General features: G+C 71.6%; 4 protein-coding genes across 6 annotated transcripts in view; 1 reads left to right on the top strand and 3 right to left on the bottom strand.

The window, feature by feature from the left end:
• Nucleotides 1-134: 134 nt before the first annotated feature.
• Nucleotides 135-8,211, top strand: CCDC97 (coiled-coil domain containing 97). 2 transcript variants are annotated; one of them, XM_067314448.1, is made up of 5 exons: nucleotides 135-161; nucleotides 3,021-3,845; nucleotides 7,072-7,362; nucleotides 7,766-7,895; nucleotides 7,996-8,211. In XM_067314448.1, the coding sequence occupies exons 1-5, from the start codon at nucleotides 149-151 to the stop codon at nucleotides 8,108-8,110; spliced, it is 1,374 nt and encodes a 457-aa protein (XP_067170549.1). In that variant the 5' UTR covers nucleotides 135-148; the 3' UTR covers nucleotides 8,111-8,211. The 2 variants fall into 2 exon arrangements, with proteins under 2 accessions (XP_067170549.1, XP_067170550.1); XM_067314449.1 differs by having other exon boundaries at nucleotides 137-161; nucleotides 3,078-3,845.
• A 2,184-nt stretch (nucleotides 8,212-10,395) lies between these two features.
• TGFB1 (transforming growth factor beta 1) lies at nucleotides 10,396-15,210 on the bottom strand. The gene is made up of 7 exons (XM_067314439.1): nucleotides 14,849-15,210; nucleotides 13,241-13,416; nucleotides 12,821-12,938; nucleotides 12,617-12,703; nucleotides 12,068-12,218; nucleotides 11,320-11,473; nucleotides 10,396-10,610 (listed from the first exon to the last, which is right to left on the bottom strand). Exons 1-7 carry the CDS (start codon nucleotides 15,186-15,188, stop codon nucleotides 10,452-10,454), a joined length of 1,185 nt encoding a protein of 394 aa, XP_067170540.1. The 5' UTR covers nucleotides 15,189-15,210; the 3' UTR covers nucleotides 10,396-10,451.
• A 1,104-nt stretch (nucleotides 15,211-16,314) lies between these two features.
• B9D2 (B9 domain containing 2) lies at nucleotides 16,315-18,002 on the bottom strand. Of its 2 annotated transcripts, none has more exons than XM_067314462.1 (4): nucleotides 17,810-17,822; nucleotides 17,405-17,496; nucleotides 16,843-16,968; nucleotides 16,315-16,757 (listed from the first exon to the last, which is right to left on the bottom strand). In XM_067314462.1, exons 2-4 carry the CDS (start codon nucleotides 17,490-17,492, stop codon nucleotides 16,444-16,446), a joined length of 528 nt encoding a protein of 175 aa, XP_067170563.1. In that variant the 5' UTR covers nucleotides 17,493-17,496; nucleotides 17,810-17,822; the 3' UTR covers nucleotides 16,315-16,443. The 2 variants fall into 2 exon arrangements, with proteins under 2 accessions (XP_067170563.1, XP_067170562.1); XM_067314461.1 differs by lacking the exon at nucleotides 17,810-17,822 and adding an exon at nucleotides 17,931-18,002 and having other exon boundaries at nucleotides 16,343-16,757.
• Nucleotides 18,003-19,244: 1,242 nt separating this feature from the next.
• Nucleotides 19,245-21,548, bottom strand: part of EXOSC5 (exosome component 5) — a 4,316-nt gene continuing 2,012 nt past the window's right edge. Inside the window, exons 3-7 of the mRNA XM_067314470.1 lie at nucleotides 20,838-20,971; nucleotides 20,236-20,244; nucleotides 19,686-19,826; nucleotides 19,510-19,599; nucleotides 19,245-19,420 (exon numbers count right to left, since the gene is read on the bottom strand). Of these exons, the coding sequence (XP_067170571.1) occupies nucleotides 19,328-19,420; nucleotides 19,510-19,599; nucleotides 19,686-19,826; nucleotides 20,236-20,244; nucleotides 20,838-20,971 (467 nt within the window). The 3' untranslated portion in view covers nucleotides 19,245-19,327. The remainder of the gene's footprint in view (nucleotides 19,421-19,509; nucleotides 19,600-19,685; nucleotides 19,827-20,235; nucleotides 20,245-20,837; nucleotides 20,972-21,548) is intronic.

Genomic DNA, 21,548 nt, shown 5'->3' with positions numbered 1-21,548 from the left:
CGCGAGCGCAGGGCCCCGGTGCGCCGCTTCTCCCGTCCCCCTGCAGCACCGGAAGTTCCGGCGGGGTGAGGGGGCGGGGCCTCGGTGGCGCGCTGCCTGTGGCCGAGGGACCCAGGGGGCGGGGCCGGGGGCGGGGCCTCGGCGCGGGATGGCGGCGGCGGGTGAGCCTCGGCGCGCGCGGGTGTCGCGCTCAAACGGGGCCGGGTTGTCCCGTTTTGGGGGGGGGGGGGGTGTGCCGCTGCTCCCGGGGGGTTTTGGGGCTCGGGGCAGCCCCTGTCCCCCCTCCCGGCGTCCCTATGGGGTTGCCTGAGGGATTTGGGGTCCCCTCCACTTCCCTATGGGGTTTCCTGAGGGATTCGGGGTCCCTTCATGATTTCCTGTGGGGTTCCCTGAGGGATTTGGGGTCCCTTCCCACTTCCCTGAGGGATTTGGGGTCCCCCCAGTCCCCTGTGGGGTTTCCTGGGGGCTCAGGGGTCTCCCCATGGCTCCCTATAGGGTTCCCTGAGGGATTTGGGGTCCCCCCTGGTTCCCTGGGAGTTTTGGGGACCTCTCAGTCCCCTATGGGGTTCCCTGAGGGATTTGGGGTCCCTTCCCACTTCCCTGAGAGATTTGGGGTTTCCCCCCTCGTTCCCTCGAGGTTTTGGTCCCCCCCACTTCCCTATGGGGTTCCCTGAGGGCTTTGGGGGCCCTTCCCACTTCCCTGAGGGATTTGGAGTCCCCCGGGCTCCCCTGTGGGGTTCCCTGAGGGATTTGGGGTCCCTTCCCACTTCCCTGAGAGATTTGGGGTTCCCCCCCTCGTTCCCTCGAGGTTTTGGTTCCCCCCACTTCCCTATGGGGTTCCCTGGGGGGCTTTGGGGACCCCCCCCCCCCAGTCCCCTATGGGGTTCCCTGAGAGCTCAGGAGTCTCCCCATGGTTCCCTATGGGGTTCCCTGAGGGATTTGGGAGGTCCCCTCCACTTCCCTATGGGGTTTCCTGAGGGATTTGGGGTCCCTTCCCACTTCCCTGAGGGATTTGGGGTCCCCCGGGCTCCCCTGTGGGGTTCCCTGAGGACTTTGGGGTCCCTCCATGGTTCCCTATGGGGTTCCCTGAGGGATTTGGGGGCCCTTCCCACTTCTCTGAGGGATTTGGGGTTCCCCCAGGCTCCCCTTTGGGTTCCCTGAGGGATTTGGGATCTCTTCCCACTTCCCTGAGAGATTTGGGGTTCCCCCCTCGTTCCCTCGAGGTTTTGGGGTCCCCCCACTTCCCTACGGGGTTCCCTGGGGGCTTTGGGGACCCCCCCCAAGTCCCCTATGGGGTTTCCTGGGGGCTCAGGGGTCTCCCCATGGTTCCCTATGGAGTTCCCTGAGGGATTTGGGGTCCCTTCCCACTTCTCTGAGGGATTTGGGCTCCCTCCATGGTTCCCTGTGGGGTCCCTGGGGACATTGGGGTCCCTCCTGGTCCCCTTGGGGCTTTGGGGACCCCCCTAGTCCCCTTTGGGTCCCCTGAGGGCTTTGGGGTTTCTCCCCGCTTCCCTATGGAAATCCCTGCGGGATTTGGGGTCCCCCCTGGTTCCCTGGGGGTTTTGGGGACCCCTCAATTCGCTGTGGGGTTCCCTGAAGGCTTTGGGGTCCCTCCAGTCCCCCCCCCCCCCGGGTCCCCCATGGCCTCCCCCCGGACTGGGCCGCTCCGCAGGTCCCCACGGGAGCCCCGTCCCCTCCAGCGAACGCGCGGGGTCCCCCCGGAGCCCCCAGGTTTTGGGGCCCCCCTGGATCTCTTCAGGTTTTGGGGTCTCCTTTGGGCTCTGGAGGAGTCCCCCTAGATCCCATAAGGTTTTGGGATCCTCTTTGGGCTCTGGAGCACCCCCAGATCCCTTGTGGTTTTGGGGTCCCTCTGGTCCCCTTTGGGCTCTGGATACTTCCTAGATCCATGGAGGCTTTGGGGTCCCTCTGGTCCCCTTTGGGCTCTGGATTCTTCCTAGATCCATGGAGGTTTTGGGGTCCCCTTTGGGCTCTGGAGTCCCCCTAGATCCATGGAGGTTTTGGGGTCCCCTTTGGGCTCTGGATACTTCCTAGATCCATGGAGGTTTTGGGGTCCCTCTGGTCCCCTTTGGGCTCTGGATTCTTCCTAGATCCATGGAGATTTTGGGGTCCCTCTGGTCCCCTTTGGGCTCTGGATACTTCCTAGATCCATGGAGGTTTTGGGGTCCCTCTGGTCCCCTTTGGGCTCTGGATACTTCCAAGATCCATGGAGATTTTGGGGTCCCTCTGGTCCCCTTTGGGCTCTGGATACTTCCTAGATCCATGGAGGTTTTGGGGTCCCTCTGGTCCCCTTTGGGCTCTGGATACTTCCTAGATCCATGGAGGTTTTGGGGTCCCTCTGGTCCCCTTTGGGCTCTGGAGTCCCCCTAGATCCATGGAGGTTTTGGGGTCCCCTTTGGGCTCTGGAGTCCCCCTAGATCCATGGAGGTTTTGGGGTCCCTCTGGTCCCCTTTGGGCTCTGGATTCTTCCTAGATCCATGGAGATTTTGGGGTCCCTCTGGTCCCCTTTGGGCTCTGGATTCTTCCTAGATCCATGGAGGTTTTGGGGTCCCTCTGGTCCCCTTTGGGCTCTGGATACTTCCTAGATCCATGGAGGTTTTGGGGTCCCTCTGGTCCCCTTTGGGCTCTGGATTCTTCCTAGATCCATGGAGGTTTTGGGGTCCCTCTGGTCCCCTTTGGGCTCTGGATACTTCCTAGATCCATGGAGGTTTTGGGGTCCCTCTGGTCCCCTTTGGGCTCTGGAGTCCCCCTAGATCCATGGAGGTTTTGGGGTCCCCTTTGGGCTCTGGAGTCCCCCTAGATCCATGGAGGTTTTGGGGTCCCTCTGGTCCCCTTTGGGCTCTGGATACTTCCTAGATCCATGGAGGTTTTGGGGTCCCTCTGGTCCCCTTTGGGCTCTGGATTCTTCCTAGATCCATGGAGGTTTTGGGGTCCCCTTTGGGCTCTGGATCCCCCCTAGATCCCTTGAAGTCTTGGGGTCCCCTCTGTTTCCCTCCCGTTAGTTGTCCGGCTCCAGCCCATCCCCGGCGCTGACACCGACGGCCTCCCCTCGTCCCCAGGCAGCGCCGGCGAGGAGCCCCGGGGCCCCGCGGTGACGGAGCGGCACCCCAAGGCGACGGAGCATGTCCCCACGGTGGAGAAGGACCCCAAAGTGATGAAGCAGGACCCCATGGTGGAGCAAGACCCCAAGGTGATGGAGGAAGACCCCAGGGTGATGGAGCAGAACCCCAAGATGACGGAGCAGGACCCCAAGATGATGGAGCAGGACCCCAAGGTGATGGAGCAGGACCCCATGGTGGAGCAAGACCCCAAGGTGATGGAACAAGACCCCAAGACGATGGAGCAGGACCCCAAGATGATGGAGCAAGACCCCAAGGTGATGGAGCAGGACCCCAAGATGATGGAGCAAGACCCCAAGGTGATGGAGCAAGACCCCAAGACGATGGAGCAGGACCTCAAGATGACGGAGCAAGACCCCAAGGTGCCGGGGCCGGACCCGGCGGCGGTGGAGGCCATGCTGGCGGCGGTGGCGGGCAGCCGGCTGCGGGTGCGGAGCCAGCAGCAGGGCGAGCCGGAGCTGACGGCGGCCGAGCGGAGGCGGGAGCTGCGGGAGCTCTTCCGCCGCAAGCCGCTCGTCTTCCTGGAGCGCTTCCACGGGGCGCTGGGCGCCGAGCACCTGGGCTGCTTCGCCCACCTGGGCGCCCGCTACGAGGTGGCCTTCTACTGCGAGGAGGTGCGGCGGGCCGCCCGCGACGCCCGCCGCCGCCGCCACCGCGACACCCGCCGCCGCAACCGCCGCTACGCCGCCCTCCAGCAGCTCATCCAAGGTGCGGCGCCCCCCCCAAGCACCCATTTTGGGGGGGGGGGGTCCCTGGGTTGGCCCCAAGGTCTCTATGGGGTCCCTGAGGTCCCTGTGGGGGTCCCTGGGTTGGCCCCAAGGTCTCTATGGGGTCCCCGAGCGCCCTATGGGGGTCCCTATGTTGTCCCCAAGGTCTCTGTGGGGTCCCCGAGCGCCCTATGGGGGTCCCTAGGTTGTTCTCAAGGTCTCTATGGGGTTCCCAAGGTCCCTATGGGGGGGTCCCTAGGCTGGCCCAAAGGTCTCTATGGGGTTCCCAAGGTCCCTATGGGATCTCCAAGGTTGTCCTCAGGGTCACTGTAGGTTCTCCAAGGTCCCTATGTTGTTCGCAAGGTCTCTGTGGGATCCCTGAGCTCCCTATGGGGGTCCCTAGGTTGTCCCCAAGGTCTCTGTGGGGTCCCTGAGGAATCTATGGGGTCCTTAAGGAACCTGCGAGGTCCCTGTGTTGTCCCCAAGGTGTCTGTGCGGTCCCTGAGTTGTCCCCAAGGTCTCTGTGGGGTTCCCGAGGTCCCTAGGTTGGCCCCAAGGTCTCTGTGGGGTCCCTGAGGAATCTGTGGGGTCCCTAAGGAACCTGCGAGGTCCCTGTGTTGTCCTCAAGGTTATCCTCGGGGTCTCTGTGGGGTCACTGTAGGTTCCCCAAGGTCCCTATGTTGTTCTCAAGGTCTCTATGGGGTCCCCGAGCTCCCTATGGGATCCCCAAGGTTGTCCCCTGCGTCTGTATGGGGTCACTGTAGGTTCCCCAAGGTCCCTATGTTGTTCTCAAGGTCTCTATGGGGTCCCTGAGGTCCCTATGGGGGTCCCTAGGTTGGCCTAAAGGTCTCTATGGGGTTCCCAAGGTCCCTGAGTTGTCCCCAAGGTCTCTGTGGGGTTCCCGAGGTCCCTATGGGGGTCCCTAGGTTGGCCCCAAGGTCTCTGTGGGATCCCTGAGGAATCTGTGGGGTCACTAAGGGACCTGTGAGGTCCCTGTGTTGTCCTCAAGGTTGTCCTCAGGGTCTCTGTGGGGTCACTGTAGGTTCCCCAAGGTCTCTATGTTGTTCCCAAGGTCTCTATGGGGTCCCCGAGCTCCCTATGGGGGTCCCTGGGTTGGCCCCAAGGTCTCTATGGGGTTCCCAAGGTCCCTATGGGGGTCCCTAGGTTGGCCCCAAGGTCTCTATGGGGTCCCCGAGCTCCCTATGGGGGTCCCTGGGTTGGCCCCAAGGTCTCTATGGGGTCCCCGAGCTCCCTATGGGGGGTCCCTAGGTTGTCCCCAAGGTCTCTGTGGGGTCCCCGAGCTCCCTATGGGGGGTCCCTATGTTGTTCTCAAGGTCTCTATGGGGTTCCCAAGGTCCCTATGGGGGGGTCCCTAGGCTGGCCCAAAGGTCTCTATGGGGTTCCCAAGGTCCCTATGGGATCTCCAAGGTTGTCCTCAGGGTCACTGTAGGTTCTCCAAGGTCCCTATGTTGTTCGCAAGGTCTCTGTGGGATCCCTGAGCTCCCTATGGGGGTCCCTAGGTTGTCCCCAAGGTCTCTGTGGGGTCCCTGAGGAATCTATGGGGTCCTTAAGGAACCTGCGAGGTCCCTGTGTTGTCCCCAAGGTGTCTGTGCGGTCCCTGAGTTGTCCCCAAGGTCTCTGTGGGGTTCCCGAGGTCCCTATGGGGGTCCCTAGGTTGGCCCCAAGGTCTCTGTGGGGTCCCTGAGGAATCTGTGGGGTCCCTAAGGAACCTGCGAGGTCCCTGTGTTGTCCTCAAGGTTATCCTCGGGGTCTCTGTGGGGTCACTGTAGGTTCCCCAAGGTCTCTATGTTGTTCTCAAGGTCTCTATGGGGTCCCCGAGCTCCCTATGGGATCCCCAAGGTTGTCCCCTGGGTCTATATGGGGTCATTGTAGGTTCCCCAAGGTCCCTAGGTTGGCCTAAAGGTCTCTATGGGGTCCCCGAGCTCCCTATGGGATCCCCAAGGTTGTCCCCTGCGTCTGTATGGGGTCACTGTAGGTTCCCCAAGGTCCCTATGTTGTTCTCAAGGTCTCTATGGGGTCCCTGAGGTCCCTATGGGGGTCCCTAGGTTGGCCTAAAGGTCTCTATGGGGTTCCCAAGGTCCCTGAGTTGTCCCCAAGGTCTCTGTGGGGTTCCCGAGGTCCCTATGGGGGTCCCTAGGTTGGCCCCAAGGTCTCTGTGGGATCCCTGAGGAATCTGTGGGGTCACTAAGGGACCTGTGAGGTCCCTGTGTTGTCCCCAAGGTTGTCCTCAGGGTCTCTGTGGGGTCACTGTAGGTTCCCCAAGGTCTCTATGTTGTTCCCAAGGTCTCTATGGGGTCCCCGAGCTCCCTATGGGGGTCCCCAGGTTGGCCCCAAGGTCTCTGTGGGGTCCCTGAGGAATCTATGGGGTCCGTAAGGAACCTGCAAGGTCCCTGTGTTGTCCCCAAGGTGTCTGTGCGGTCCCTGAGGTCCCTGTGTTGTCCCCAAGGTCTCTATGGGGTACCTGAGGTCCCTATGGCATCCCCAAGGTTGTCCTCTGGGTCTCTGTGGGGGTCACTGTAGGTTCCCCAAGGTCTCTGTGGGGTTCCCAAGGTCCCTATGTTGTTCTCAAGGTCTTTATGGGGTTCCCAAGGTTGTCCCCTGGGTCTATATGGGGTCACTGTAGGTTCCCCAAGGTCCCTATGTTGTTCCCAAGGTCCCCATGGGATCCCCAAGGTTGTCCCCTGGGTCTATGTGGGGTCACTGTAGGTTCCCAAGGTCCCTATGTTGTTCCCAGGGTCTCTATGGGGTCCCTGAGGTCCCTATGGGATCGCCAAAGTTGTCCTCAGGGTCTCTTAGCTCACTGTAGGTTCTCCAAGGTCCCTGTGCTGTTCCCAAAGTCCCTATGGGGTTTCCAAGGTCCCTATGGGGGGGTCCCCCAAGACACAGTGGGTTCCCTGAGGTCCCTACGGGTTCCCCAATGTCCGTGAGGTGCTTATGGGGCCCCTGAGGGGTCTGTGGGGGTCCCTGAAGTCCCTGTGGGATCCCCGAGGTCCCTACAGGATCCCCCCCAGGCCCCTTTGGGCTCCCCTTGGTTCTCCAGAGACTTCGAGGCCCCCCCCCCCAGCTCTTCCCCGGGTCCCTTTGGGGTTTGGGTCCCCCCTCGGGGTGTCCCCAGTCCCCGGCGGGTTTGGGGGGGGGTCCCGGCGGGTTTGGGGGGTCCCGGTGGGTTTGGGGGATCCCCGCGGTGACGCCGGTTGCCCCCGCAGGCGGCGAGTACTTCAGCGAGGAGGAGATGCGGGCGCGGGAGCCGCTGCTCTACGAGCAGTACATCGGGCAGTACCGGGACGCCGAGGGGGCCCCGGCGGCGCCCCCCGGCCCCACGGCAGCGCCCCACGGCCCCCCGGCGCCGCCCCACGGCCCCCCGGCGCCGCCCCCCGCCCTGGGACCCCTGGCCCAGCTGCTGCTGCGCTCGGTGGAGGAGGCGGCCGTGCAGCAGCGCCTGCGCGGGCAGCGCCAGCGCGAGGACGCCTGCGCCGAGGAGGAGGAGGAGAGCGAAGGTCGGGGGGGCCCCGGGGGCCTGGCGTGGGGGGGGGGGGTGTCTATGGGGAGGGGGGCTATGGGGAGGGCAGGGCCCGGACGCCTGGGCCCCTCCTGGCACGGGGGGGTCTATGGGGAGGGCAGGGCCCGGACGCCTGGGCCCCTCCTGGCATGGGGGGGTCTATGGGGAGGGCAGGGCCCGGACGCCTGGGCCCCTCCTGGCATGGGGGGGTCTATGGGGAGGGCAGGGCCCGGATGCCTGGGCCCCTCCTGGCATGGGGGGGTCTATGGGGAGGGCAGGGCCCGGACGCCTGGGCCCCTCCTGGCATGGGGGGTTCTATGGGGAGGGCAGGGCCCGGACGCCTGGGCCCCCCCGAGGCAGGGGGTGCTCACACACACACCCCCCCCCCCGGCCCCCCGCAGAGGAGGGGGCGGGCGCGGGCCCGGACGCCTGGGTCCCCGACGTGGCCGAGCGAGCCATGCTGCGCGCCGAGTTCACCAGCCGCATGCACCAGCGCTTCCTCGACGGCGAGGACGGCGACTTCGACTACAGGTGGGCGCCGGCGCGGGGGGCGGGGGCGGAGCCCGGACGCCTGGGCCCCCTTCCCCGGGCCCTGCTCAGCCCCCCCCCGCCCCCCCCGGCTCCTCCGCAGCCAGGTGGACGACAACCCCGAGCTGGACAACCTGGACATCGTGTCGCGCGACGCCGAGGAGCGGTACTTCGACGGCGAGGAGCCCGGCGCCGCCCCCGCGCCCGAGCCCGAGTAGGGGAGGGGACCCGCGACGACGGGGACACCCGCGACCCTCGCGGCACCGGGACGCCGCGCGCAATAAAGGTGACACCGGAGAGCACGGTGGCGCTGCGGTCACCCGGACGCCTGGGCCCTTCCTCATCCTGGGGGGGGTTAGAGCAGGGCCCGGACGCCTGGGCCCTTCCTCATCCTGGGGGGTTAGAGCAGGGCCCGGACGCCTGGGCCCCTCCCTGTGCCGGAGCGGGCAGCCCCATGGCGGTGCCGCGGTGGGACAGTCCCGGGGGGGGGGTGTCCCGGCCCCGAAAGCACCCGGGCTGCCGCCTGCGATGAGTTTGCTGGGTCTCAGCCACAGGGGCTTCCCAGCTGCACCACCCCTCCCCCCGCCAGGCCCCCGGACGCCTGGGCCCCCGCCCCCAGGCCTGGCGGGTTCTTTCCAAGGGAAAACCCCGGGGGGGGGGGGGGGGGACGGGGGTGACGTCGGCGCCGGCGGCTGGAAGATTCCCGCGGCGGGAGGGCGCCGGGGCCGCGGGGGCCGCGGTGACTCAGCCCCACGGCGGGGGGGGGGGGGGGGGGTGGCTGAGGGGCTCAGGGCCCCACGGCGGGATGGAAACGAGCTCTGCCCCATGGCTCCCCCCCCCCCCGCAGCGCCCGCGCCGTTCTGTGGGGCTGCAACGTGCTTGTGCAGAGCTCCAGCCCCACGGCGGCGTCGCTATGGGGCGCCGAGAGCACGCCGGGCCTTGCACAGCGCCCGGCCCCACGGCACCAGGCACCGGGGGGGGGGGGGGGGGCCCACAGGGGCTGCGACACTGCATGGGGCTGGCACGGGGGGGGGGGGGGGGCTGCCCCACAGCGGGGTTTGACCCAGCTCCTGCCCCACGGCTCCGAGCGCTGCCGCCGCCGCACGCAGAGGCCCGGCCCTGCCCCAAGACACCCGTGTGGGCGTTGCGGCTTGGGGGGGGGGGGGGGCCCAGGCGTCCGGGGGGGGGGGCCCAGGCGTCCGGGTGGCGCCAGGTGGCTTCACCGCAGGGCTGTTTCCACCCCCGCGGGGCCGTGTCAGCCCCCCCCCCCCCCCCCCCCCACGCGTGTGCTCACGTGCGCACCCACCGCTCCCCTGGCTGGGGGGGGGGGCCGGACGCCTGGGCCCCTTCCCCAGTGACCCCCCCCCTTAACCGCCCTGAGTCACCGCCTGCCTCAGCCTCACCCCACCTGCAAGGGCCCCCCCCCCCCCCCCCCCAACGCAGGGCCCAGGCGTCCGGGCAAGGGCCCAGGCGTCCGGCCCCCCCCCCCCCAACACCCCAGGATGAGTCGCAGCGGGGCCGCGTCGTGGGTGGCGCTCGCGCCCCGGACGCCTGGGCCCTTGCCCAGACACCTGGGGCCTCACAGCAGGGGGACCACCCGGACGCCTGGGCCCTTGTGGCAGGGGACTCCCCGCCCCCCCCCCCCCCCGGACGCCTGGGCCCTTTGCCCAGCCCCGGCGAGAGGGGAGCGGGCGGGTGGGGGCTGGGCCCCGGACGCCTGGGCCCCAGCGGCCTGGGAACGCGGCTCTGCGGCCGGGAGGAAATGCCTCCCGCATGGGTCAGCGCCGCCGCCCGGACGCCTGGGCCCCCCCCTCGCCCGGCCCTGCCGCAGGGGCCCAGGCGTCCGGGCGCCTGGTGGGGAGGGGGCCGCACGCGTGTGCCCCGGGGGGGGGGGGGCGTCATGCGTGCTCGTGTGCAGACGTGTGTGTCCCCCCCCCCCCCACACGCGTGTGTGTCACCCCAGCCCCTTTCCGGCCCGAAGGGTGTTTTTATGCCGCCCCGGGGCCCCCGGACGCCTGGGCCCATCCACAGCCCGGAGCCCACCTGGGGGAGGGGGCAGCATGCCAGGAGCCCCGGACACCTGGGCCCCACTGGGGGGACCTGGGGGGGGGGGGGGGGCAACAGGGAGTCCCCGGACGCCTGGGCCCCCACGTGGGGGGGGGGGGGGAGGGAGATGCCCCGGACGCCTGGGCCCCCACAGGAGCCATAGAGGCGGAGCCATCCCAGCCCCTCTCTATGGTCACTGCAGTGTGGGGTGCCCCACAGGGGGGCGGGGCTGGACCCAAAGGAGGCGGGGCCAGACCATGACCCAGCCAATGCCGCATAGGGGGAGGGTGGAGCCTCTTGGAGTGGGAGGAGCCTCCCCCTGCAGCTGCGGGGCCAATGGGGCCAGGGGGCGGGGCCACACGGAGTGGGCAGGGCATGGAGGAAGCCCCGCCCCCTCCCGCAGCAGGGCCCCGGCGCAGGGGCGAAACGGCGGAAAGAAACAGGAAAAACAGCCGGGAAAAAAAAAACCCAAAAGAAATTAAATATTGCGGGGGGGGGGGGGAGGGGGGGGGGTCAGCTGCACTTGCAGGCGCGGACGACCATGTTGGAGAGCTGCTCCACGCGCGCCTTGCGCCCCACGTAGTAGACGATGGGCAGCGGGTCGAGGGCCTGCGGCACGCAGCACGGCGCCGCCGACGCCCCGGGGTTGTGCTGGTTGTACAGCGCCAGCACCTGCGCCGCCGCCACCGCGTCAGCCCCGCGGCCTGGGGGGCCGGAGCCTGCGCGGGGCCCAGGCGTCCGGGCAGCCCCCAGCCCCCACACCCGGGGATCCCGGCGTCTAGAGCCCGTGCGGGGCCCAGGCGTCCGGGCGCCACCCCCCCTCCCCATGCCCTTCCCAGGGACCCCAGCATCCACAGCCCGCGCGGGGCCCAGGCATCCGGGTGCCACCCCCATCCCCTTCCCAGGGACCCCAGTGCCCAGAGCTCACGCGGGGCCCAGGCGTCCAGGCATCACCCCCCCTCCCAAGTCCCTTCCCAGGGACCCCAGCACCCAGGTGGCCGGAGCCCGGGCGGGGCCCAGGCGTCCGGGCGCCCCCCCCATCCCCTTCCCAGGGACCCCGGCGTCCAGAGCCCACATGGGGCCCAGGCGTCCGGGCACCACCCCCCTCCCCATCCCCTTCCCAGGGGCCCAGGCAGCCCCTTCCCAGGGACCCTGGGGTCCAGGTACCCCCCCCCAGCCCCTTCCCAGGGGGCCCAGGCATCCGGGCTCCCCCCTCACACCCCCTCCCCCAGGGGGCCCAGGTGTCCGAGAGCCCATCCCAAGGGCCCCCAATCTCCCCCCAAAGGGCCCAGGCATCCCGGCTCCCCCATCTCCCCCCAAAGGGCCCAGGCGTCCCAGCTCCCCCCTCCCCCCCCCCGGGGGCCCCGGCGTCCGGGCGCACCTTGGTGTACTGCGTGTCGGCGCTCCACACGTAGGGGCAGGGCCCCATGCAGAAGTTCGCCATGTAGCCCTTGGGCTCGTGGATCCACTTCCACTGCAGATCCTTGCGGAAGTCGATGTAGAGCGGCCGCACGCAGCAGTTCTTCTCCTCCGTCCTGCGGCGGGCGCTCAGCGGGGGCCCAGGCGTCCGGGGGGGGGGGGGGGGGCCTCCGCGCCCCGGGGCAGCCCAACCACCCCAACCCCAGCCCGGGGGCCCAGGCGTCCGGGGAGCCTGACCCCACCCCAACCCCAGGGGCCCAGGCGTCCGGGGGGCCTCCGCATCCTGGGGGAGCCTGACCCCAACCCCATTCTAGGGGGCCCAGGCATCTGGGGGGGACCCTGACTCCACCTCCTTCCCAGGGGGCCCAGGTGTCCGGGGGGCCACTGTGTCCCGGGGCAGCCCGACCCCAACCGCAGCCTGGGGGCCCAGGCGTCCGGGGGGGAACCTAATCCCACCTCCATCCCAAGGGACCTAGGTGTCTGGGGGACCCTGCCGCCATCCCCACCCCGGGGGGCCCAGGCGTCCGGGTCTCCCCCCCCCAGGGGGCCCAGGCGTCCGGGGGACCCTGCCGCCATCCCCACCCCGGGGGGCCCAGGCGTCCGGGTCTCCCCCCCCCAGGGGGCCCAGGCATCCGGGGGACCCTGCCGCCATCCCCACCCCGGGGGGCCCAGGCGTCCGGCTCTCCCCACCCCGGGGGGCCCCGGCTCACTCGAAGCAGTAGTCGGTGTCGAGGGCGCGCCGGCGCCGGGCGCTGTGCAGCTCGTTGGCCCGCTCGGGCGGCAGCGCCATGGCCAGCACGTAGGGCCCCCGCTGGCGCCGCTGCGCGATGCCCTGCATGTCGCCCCGCTGCCGCTCGAAGCCTGCGCGAGCCGCGCTGCTGTGGGGGCCCAGGCGTCCGGGCCCCGCGCCGCCCCCCGCCGTGGGCCCAGGCGTCCGGGCCCCCAGCCCCCCCTCACAGGCCCAGGCGTCCGGGCCCCACATCCCCACCCCCCCTCAAGGGGCCCAGGTGTCCCAGCCCTGTGCCCCCACCCCTCCTGTGGGCCCAGGCGTCCGGGGACCCGCAGACCCCATGGGCCCAGGCGTCCGGGGACCCGCTCACCCCCCACAGATGGGCCCAGGCACCCCCGGACCCAGGCGTCCGGGCCCCTGTTGCCCCCCACGGAAGGGCCCAGCAGGCCCCCAGCTCCCACCCCCCGCAAGGCCGGCCCAGGGGGCCCAGGCGTCCGGGGGGGGGGGGACGGGGACGGGACACACGTACCCTCAATGGTGATCTTCATGTCCTCGGGGCCGCCGGGGCCCCGCTCGCACGGGCAGTGCACGCTCAGCTTGAACACGCCCAGCGGCTCTGCGGGATGGCCGGGGCCCAGGCGTCCGGGTCAGCGCGGGCCCAGGCGTCCGGGGCAGGGGGAGACGGGGAAGGGGCCCAGGCGTCCGGGCCGGGGGGGGGGGGAGAGGGACCTACCTCTGCCGCTGATCCACTGGTGAATGACGTCGGTGACGTCGAACCAGAGCCACTCGTCCTCGGCCGTGGCCTGCACCGAGCGCCCGTGCAGGTACCGCCACGAGGCGTTGCCGTAGCCCTGCGCCAGCCCGTCACGCCACGGCCACGGCCACCGCCACGGGCCCGGCCCGGCCCGCGTGTGGCTCCCGGCCCCGCATTGCCCCTGGCCCCCCGCATGGCTCCCGGCCCCACGCACGTCCCTCGTGCACGCTGCCGCACACGTCCCCCATCCCCGCGCGCGTCCCCTGTCCCCGTGCACAGCACCGTGCACGTCCCTCGTGCACGCTGCCCTGTGCCCGTGCACGGCCCCGCACGTGTCCCCCATCCCCGTGCATGGCCCCCGTCCCCGTGCGCGTCCCCCGTCCCCGCGCGCGTCCCCACCTGGTAGAGCTCGAGGCGCTGCTCGGCGCCCAGCGTCTCGGCGGCCGCCCGCTGCCGCAGCATGCGCAGCTCGGCCCGGTGCAGCAGGGCCTCGTGCCCGATCTCGGCCCGCATCCGCGACGTGTTGAACACGAAGAAGGTGCTGTGGCTCGTGGGCTGCCAGCGCTCCAGGGGCCCTGGGGGGGGGGGGACAGCGGGGGGGTGGGTGCTGGCTCTGCCCACCCAGCCAATCCCGGCCTGGCCCGTGCACCACGTCGTTCACTCTGGAGCGGAGTGATGGGCACCGCACACGCGCTCGCCCCCTGCAGGGAACTGGCCGCCCCAGGGTGTCCCCATGCCGGGGGGGGGGGGGTCACAGACACACCGAAGCCACCGCCCCCTCCCCCGCCCGGGTGGACCCAGGCGTCCCCACTCCCCCCGGGCCCCGGCCGGCCCGGCCCCCACGCCACGCGACGGCCCAACAAAGCTGCCTCAGAGCAGGCGATTACTCAGCAAACCGCAGCGTCCGGCGCCTCCGGGCAGCGCTTCCCCCCGCGCCACCGCGGCCGGGAGCGGCGCCGGGGCCCAGGCGTCCGGCGCCCAGCCCCCACCCGAGACGGGGCCCAGGCGTCCGGGCTCCCCTGCCCCAAGGGGACCCAGGCGTCCCGGCAGGGGGAACCCAGGCGTCTGCGCACGAGGAACCCGGGCGGCCCGAGGGGAACCCCGGCGTCTGGGCGCGGGGAACCCCGGCGCGTGGGCAGCCCCGTCCCGAGCGGGGCCCAGGCGTCCGGGTGCCCCCACCCCGAGACGGGCCCAGGTGTCCGACACCCCCCTCGCCCCCAGCTCGCCCCCGCCCGGGTGCCGCTCAGCCCGGGAAGCCGTGCAGTTCCCCCCCCCCCCCCAGAGGGACCCAGGCGTCCGGGACCCTCCACCCCAAGGGGGCCCAGGCGTCCGGGACTCACCCTCACTGGGGCTGCACTTGACTGGGAAACTGTACAGCTCCCCCCTCCCCAGAGGGGCCCAGGCGTCCCGGACCCCCCCCCCACACCCCAAGGGGGCCCAGGCGTCCAGGACTCACCCTCACCCGTGCTGCGCTCGGCCAGGAAGCAGCGCAGCTCCCCGTCCCCAGAGGGGCCCAGGCGTCCGGGACCCTCCACCCCAAGGGGGCCCAGGCGTCCGGGACCTACCGTCGCCGGGGCTGCACTCGGCCGGGAAGCGGCGCAGCTGCCCCCCCGGGGGGCCCAGGCGTCCAGGGACTCCCCCCCTCCCCAGGGGCCCAGGCGTCCGGGACCCTCCCCACACCCCAAGGGGGCCCAGGCGCCCCGGGACTCCCCCCCTCCCTCAAGGGGGCCCAGGCGTCCGGGACCCTCCCCACACCCCAAGGGGGCCCAGGCGCCCCGGGACTCCCCCCCTCCCTCAAGGGGGCCCAGGCGTCCGGGACCCTCCCCACACCCCAAGGGGGCCCAGGCGCCCCGGGACTCCCCCCCTCCCTCAAGGGGGCCCAGGCGTCCGGGACACCCCCCATAACTCAAGGGGGCCCAGGCGTCCGGGATCCCCCCCCACCCCAAGGGGGCCCAGGCGTCCGGGACCCGCCCCCCTCCGCAGGGGGCCCAGGCGTCCGGCACCTACCCTCGCCCGTGCCGCGCTCGGCCGGGAAGCGGTGCAGCTCCAGCGCGTAGTAGTCGTCGGGCGGCGGCGCGGCCTGGCGGAGCTTCGCCCGCTGCCGCAGCGCCTCGCGGCTGCTGTTGTAAAGCGCCGCCACCTCGTCGGGCAGCGGCCGCTCGGGGGCCTCGGCGGGCGGCGCCGCCAAGCGCAGCTTGCTCAGGATCTGCCCGCGAATCGCCTCGATGCGCTTCCGCCGCGCCAGCTCCAGGTCGAGCGTGCGGCAGGTGGAGAGCGCCCGCGCCGCCCCCAGCAGCAGCAGCGCCTGCGCCGCCCCCAGCAGCGCCAGCAGCGCCGCCAGCTCCATGGGCCGCGCCCGCGCCGCCGCCGCCGCCGCCCGCAGCCTCCTGCCGCCGCCTCCTGCCGCCTCCTGCCGCCGCGGCGCGTTTTAACCGGGCGCCGCCCCGCCCAGGAAGCGCCGCGCGCCGCGGGGCGGGGGGGGGGGAGAACCAGCCGCCCCCCCCTTTCCGGCCGCCGCCGCGGGGGAAACTGAGTCACGGCCCCGCCGCAAAGTGTGTGTGTGGGGGGGGGGGAACGGGCCGAGGGGCCCAGGCGTCCGGGAGCGGCCGCCGCTTCGGAAGGGGCCCAGGCGTTCGAGAGCTGCCCCCGCTGCGAGGGGCCCAGGCGTCCGAGACGGGCCCCCCCCCCCCACCACCACTACCGGAAAGGTCCCAGGCGTCCGCGAGCGGCTTCTTCAGCGAGCAGAAAGGGCCCAGGCGTCCGGCGGCTGCTCCGCTGCGAGGGGCCCAGGCGTCCGGGACTCTCCCCGCTGCACAGGACCCAGGCGGCCGGGCCCGGCCCCGCCGGGGAGGGCCCAGGCGTCCGGAACGCCCCCCCCCAACCCCCCCCCCCCCCCGAGCACGACCAACGCGGGGACCCAGGCGCCCGGGACCCTCCCCTCACCGCAGAGGGCCCAGGCGTCCGGGACCCCCCCTCCCCGACCCCAGCGGAGGGGACCCAGGTGTCCGGGACCCCCCCCCTCCGCCCCCAACCAGCGAGGGCCCAGGCGTCCGGGACCCCCCTCCACACACCCCCCCCTCCCCGGCGGAGGGGACCCAGGCGTCCGGGCTGCCGCACCCGCGCGACACTGGCGCCCCCTGGCGGCCCGGGAGGGGCCCAGGCGTCCCGGCCCCCCCCCCCTAACGGCGCAGCCGCGAGAGCTCCGGGAAACGGGGGCTGCGGAGTAAAAACAGCTTTATTGGGGGGGGGGGGGGAGACGGGGGGGGCCCAGGCGTCTCGGCCCTGGGGGCAGCACGGGTGGGTCCCTGGCGTGCCGTGACCGAGGGGCCCAGGCGTCCTGGGCCTGGGGGCAGCGCTGAGGGGGCCCAGGTGTCCTGGCCCATGGGGGGCCCAGGCGTCCTGGTCCCTGGTGTCCTGCTCCCAGGGGGCCCAGGCGTCCTGTCCCCGGGGGGCCCAGGCGTCCTGGTCCCTGGCATTCTGCCCCCGGGGGGCCCAGGCGTCCGGCCCTTGAGGGGCCCAGGCATCCTGTCCCCGGGGGGCCCAGGTGTCCTGCTCCCGGGGGGCCCAGGCGTCCGGCCCGCGGGGGGCCCCGCCGCCGGGCGCTAGCTCTGGACGCCGTAGCGGGCGAAGTGGCGCGGCAGCACGGCGAGCTGCAGGTGGACGGTGCCGGCGGCCTCGGTGCGGAGGCGGAAGCGCTCGGCGGCGCCCAGCGCGGGGCCGGGCCGGCGCAGCTGGGGGCCGCCGCCGAGGAGGCGTCGCGCCAGGCGCTGCCGGGGACCCCCGCGCGGGCGCCACGTGCCGCAGGCCACGCCGTGCCAGCCGGCGCGTGCCGGCACCGCGCAGAAGCCGTAGCCGGCCAGCGCGCTGCGCCCGAAGGCGTCGCGGTGCCAGACCTGCAGGTGCAGCCGGGGCCACCCTGGGGGCGGCGGGTCAGCACGGGGGGGACACGCACCGGGGGGGGGGACGCGCGCGGGGGGGGGACGGGGACAGGGACGCGGTACCTTGCAGCCCCTTGGTGGCGAAGTGCACGTCGATGGGGTGGCACCAGTAGGCCACGTCGTCGGCCTGCGGGTCGTCAACCTGCGTCTGCCCCTCGCGCCGCCCCGCCAGCAGCTTCCAGGCGCTGCCTGCGGGGACGGAGCAGGCGGATGGGGCGCGGGAGCGCTCCCGCACGCGTGTGTGCGCAGCCCGGGGATGCTCCAACACGCATGTGCATGCAGCCCGGGGGTGCGGGCACACTCCAGCATGCATGTGCATGCAGCCCAAGGGCATGGGCACGCTCCGACACACGTGTGCATGCAGCCTGGGGGTGCGGGCGCGCTCCAATATGCATGTGCATGCTGCCCAGGTGCACAGGCATGCTCCAACACACGTGTGCATACAGCCTGGGGGCATGGGCACACTCCGACACGCATGTGCATGCAGCCTGGGGGCACGGGCACACTCTGACATGCGTGTGCATGCAGTGTCTGTGCGCACACAGGCTCCGACACGCGTGTGCATGCAGTGTCTGTGTGCACACAGGCTCCGACACACGTGTGCATGCCGCCCGGGGCCGCTCACCGGCGTGGATGTCCCACTTGCAGAAGAGGCTGCTCTCGTCGAAGCCGCTGGCGCCCACGATCTGCCCGATGACGTGCAGCTCCGCCATGGCCCTGCGGCACGGCGCGGCGGGTCGGCGGGGGCACGCGCGGCCCCGGCACACGCATGTGCACCCCACTGCGCGCACCGCTGCCCCCCACTTGCACACCCCGGGGCCCCACAGCGTGCAGCCCGTCGCACATCCCTTTGCACACCCCTTTGCAGCCTGTTGCACGCCCCGCGTGCACCCCCTTTGCGCCCGGCTGCACCCGCGCTTGCACACCCCTTTGCACACCCCATTGCACACGTGTTTGCACCCCGGGTCCCGCCCTGTTGCACGCCCCGCTCGCACCCCCTTTGCACCCGGTTGCACACGTGTTTGCACACCCGCTTGCACGCGCCGCCCACGCGCAGCCCCGCGCACGCGCACTGCGGCGCTCTCCCCCCCCGGCCATGCGCATGCGCGCCGCGTCCCCCCCCCCCCGCCACCGCCCCGGAGGCTCCTCACGCCGCCGCCGCCGCCCTCGCTCCTTCCTCGCTGCCGCCGCCGCCGCGAGGCTCCCGCCGCGACTCACACGCACTTCCGGCTCCCGTTGCCGCAGCAACGCGGCGACACCCACCCCTCCCCCCCCGCGCAACGCCGGCGTCTGATTGGCCGCGGGAGGGGAGGGGGAGGGGCGTGGCGAGCTCCGCCCAGGGGGGCGGGCGGAGCGCGGCTCCACCCCCCTCTCCCCGCCCCTCCCCTCCCGCCATCTTGAGGAGGTCGCGCCGCCACATTTCCCCTCCCGCGGGCGGCGCCGCGCGGCGCCATCTTGGGTGCGGCCTCGCGGCCCGTGGGGGCGTCAAGGCCCGGCCCGGTCTCACCGGCGGGGCAAATCCGCGGCCGGGCCGGGAACCGCAGCCCCGGGGAGGCGGCCTGGACGCGGCGGGAGTGGCTGGGGGCCCTGCCGCGGCGCGGGAGGCGCCATCTTGGCGGTGGCAGAGCGCGGGCGCAGCCATCTCGGGGGTGGCTCGGAATAAGGGGGCTGCCATCTTGGTGGTGGCGCAGCCTGGCGCCGCCATCTTGGGGCTGTACGGTGAGTGGGGGCCGCCATCTTGGCAGTGCCACCCAGTGGGGGCCGCCATCTTGGGGCCCCCTGTTGGACAGTGGCCGACATGGCCCAATACGGGCCGACACGGCTCGCCGCAGCCCCTGACCCTGCCCAGGGCTGGGGGGACCCAGGCGCCCGCCCCCCCCCCGTGCCTCAGTTTCCCCAGGGAGCCCCATGTCCCCACACGTGTCCCTGTGCATGTCAACATCTCCACACATGTCCCCATGTGCCATACGTGTCCCTAAGCATGTCCACGCCTCCCTGGAAACATGGATGCACGTGTCCCCAAGCGTGTCACCACGTGTGCAGCCACATATGTCCCCAAGCATGTCCCACGCAGCCACGTGTCCCTTGGGGCAGTCCTGTGTGCAGGGTCACGTGTGTCCCTCAGCAGGCCCCAGACCGGGGACACCCCACACCCAGGGTCCCGGGGTTCCCCCACTTCGGGGCACCCCACTCCCAAGGTCCCCAGGGTCACCAGATTTGGGGTGTCCTGCACCCAGGGTTCCCCCACCCAGGGTCCACCGATTCAGGGCCCCCCACACCCAGGACCCCCCATTTTCCTCACCCAGGTGACACGAGCTGGCCTGACCTCAGCCGGTGCCAGGGAGGGGACCCCAAAACACCCTCTTTGCACCCCCTTCCCCCTCAATGAACACAGCACCAGGGCTCATGGGGGGGAAAGGGGAGCTCGGAGCCCCCCGGGGCGGCAGCGAGAAGCGGAGGCAAAGCCGGGGCAGCTGGTTTAATGCCCCAGGTGGGGAGGGAACACGCGTTGGGGGGGGGGCGCGGGGGGCCCCGGCGTCCGGCGGCGTCACCACTTGGAGTACTTGCGGCGCAGGGAGTCGCGGTAGAAGCGGAAGATGGTGGCGGCGGCGCGCTGGGCGGCGGCGAGGCACTGCTGCAGCTGCGGGGAGGCAGTGGCGGCGCCGGTGAGACCCAAACCCGCCGCGTTTCGCCCCGAAAGCCACGCGGGAAGGGGGGGGGGGCACTCACCTCCTCGGCCGAGCAGCTGCCCTTGGCGGTGGCCGCCAGCACCTTGCCGTCGGCGCTGTCGATGGCGAAGGTGAGGACGGCGCGGGCCTCCTGCGGGGCAGAGCAGAGCGGAGCCGTGGGGCGCCGTGGGGCACAGCAGGGCGCCGTGGGGTGCCGTGGGGCGCGGCGGGACTCACCTGCTCCTGGCGCGCCGTGGGGTCGAGCAGCAGGCGCCCGTCGGGCCGCAGGGCGCAGGTGACGCCGCAGAAGAGCGAGGCCAGCGGCAGCCCCGCGTCCAGCAGCCCCAGGCAGGCGGCGTTGAGGCAGCACGACAGCAGCTGCGGCCCCCGTCAAGGCGCCCCCAGACCTCGCCGCGGCCCCCCCAGGCCCCCCCGGGGTGCCCCAAACCCCATCAGTCTGCCCCAAAACCTCCCCCCTGCCCCCCCAAACAGCCTCTGTTGCCCCAAAATCCCCCCAGCGAGCCCCAAACCCTGCTGATGGGCCCCAAACCCCGCCAATCTGCCCCAAAACCTCCCCCCGCCCCCCCAAAGGCCTCCATCGCCCCGAGAGCCCCCGGTGTGCCCCAAACCCCGCCAATCTGCCCCAAAACCTCCCCCCGCCCCACCAAAGGCCTCCATTGCCCGAGAGCCCCCGGTGTGCCCCAAACCCCGCCAATCTGCCCCCAAAACCTCCCCCCGCCCCCCAAAGGCCTCCATCGCCCCGAGAGCCCCCCGGTGTGCCCCAAACACTGCCAATCTGCCCCCAAAACCTCCCCCCGCCCCCCAAAGGCCTCCATCGCCCGAGAGCCCCCCGGTGTGCCCCAAACCCCGCCAATCTGCCCCCAAAACCTCCCCCGCCCCCCAAAGGCCTCCATCGCCCCGAGAGCCCCCCGGTGTGCCCCAAACCCCGCCAATCTGCCCCCAAAACCTCCCCCCTGCCCCCCCAAAGGCCTCCATCGCCCCAAGAGCCCCCGGTGTGCCCCAAACACCGCCAATCTGCCCCCAAAACCTTGCCGCTACCCCCAAACCCCTCCAGTGTGCCCCCAAAATCTCACCACTGCCGCCCCAAAGGCTTCTGTCACCCCTGAACCCCCCCATGTGCCCCAAACTCCGCTGATGGGTCCCAAACTCCGCTGATGGGTCCCCAAAACCCCACTGCTGCCCCCCCAAACCCTATTGATCCCCCCCACCCACCAATGAACCCCAAAACCTATTGATTCCCCCCAGCATTCCCCATTGCTCCCCCAAACCCCCTCAATCCCCCTCAAGCTCTGCCCACCTGCCCCAATTCACTCCCCGACCCCCCCCAAAACTCCCCCGACCCCCCCGGCAGGGCGGATACGGATCGGCGTCGCTGAGCACCTGCAGCACCAGGGTGACGGCGGTGCGGGGGTGCAGGGCCCCCAGGAGCACGGCCTCGCACGTGCGCCGGATCAGCTGCTCCCGCTGCGCTCCGCCACCCCTGCCCAAACGGGGGGTCACGGCTGCCCCACGGCTGCCCCATGGTCGCCCCGAGCCCCCCGCACGCCCCACGGCTGCCCCGAGCCCCCCCACGCACCCCACGGCCGCCCCAAGCACCCCCACGGCCTCTCATGGCTGCCCCACAGCTGCCACCAGCCCCCCCGTGTGCCCCATGGCCACACCAGCCCCTCGTGTGCCCCCTAGCACGGCTGTGCACCCACCTGGCAGCCCCCCCCTGCACCCCACAGCCACCCCATACCCACCTGGCAGCTCCTCCTGCACCCCTGCACCCCACAGCTGCCCCACAGCCCCCCCGCACCCCACAGCCCCCCCACCTGGCAGCCCCCCCCGTCCCCCCCGCACCCACCTGGCAGCCCCACCTTGGGGCGCAGCAGCACCTCCAGCGCCGCCTGGTCCGGCAGCTCCTTGCTGCCCTTCACCTCGCCGGGGCCGTAGAGCCCGGCCAGCACCGACGTGTCCCCTGCGGGCACCGGGGGGGGGAGGGGAGGGGTCACCGCGGGGGGGCCCAGGCGTCCGGGGGGGCCGAGACGGGGCAGGTCCAGGGGACCCAGGCGTCTGGGGGGGGGGGAGAAGGGACCA

Source organism: Apteryx mantelli, chromosome 35 (genome assembly GCF_036417845.1).
Source record: "Apteryx mantelli isolate bAptMan1 chromosome 35, bAptMan1.hap1, whole genome shotgun sequence".
NCBI classification, from domain to species: domain Eukaryota; kingdom Metazoa; phylum Chordata; class Aves; order Apterygiformes; family Apterygidae; genus Apteryx; species Apteryx mantelli.
This window is presented reverse-complemented; position numbering and strand designations above follow the sequence as displayed.

Coding starts and splice junctions, on each gene's coding strand:
- CCDC97 (XM_067314448.1), top strand. Junction 3,846..7,071: donor CCTCCAGCAGCTCATCCAAG/GTGCGGCGCCCC, acceptor TTGCCCCCGCAG/GCGGCGAGTACTTCAGCGAG. Junction 7,896..7,995: donor GACGGCGACTTCGACTACAG/GTGGGCGCCGGC, acceptor GCTCCTCCGCAG/CCAGGTGGACGACAACCCCG.
- TGFB1 (XM_067314439.1), bottom strand. CDS start 15,188: ATGGAGCTGGCGGCGCTGCTGGCGCTGCTGGGGGCGGCGCAGGCGCTG. Junction 11,474..12,067: donor GACACCGACTACTGCTTCGA/GTGAGCCGGGGC, acceptor CGCCCGCCGCAG/GACGGAGGAGAAGAACTGCT. Junction 10,611..11,319: donor CCGACACGCAGTACACCAAG/GTGCGCCCGGAC, acceptor GCGGCGGCGCAG/GTGCTGGCGCTGTACAACCA.
- B9D2 (XM_067314461.1), bottom strand. CDS start 17,492: ATGGCGGAGCTGCACGTCATCGGGCAGATCGTGGGCGCCAGCGGCTTC. Junction 16,969..17,404: donor CAAGTGGGACATCCACGCCG/GTGAGCGGCCCC, acceptor CCGTCCCCGCAG/GCAGCGCCTGGAAGCTGCTG. Junction 16,758..16,842: donor CGCCACCAAGGGGCTGCAAG/GTACCGCGTCCC, acceptor CGCCGCCCCCAG/GGTGGCCCCGGCTGCACCTG.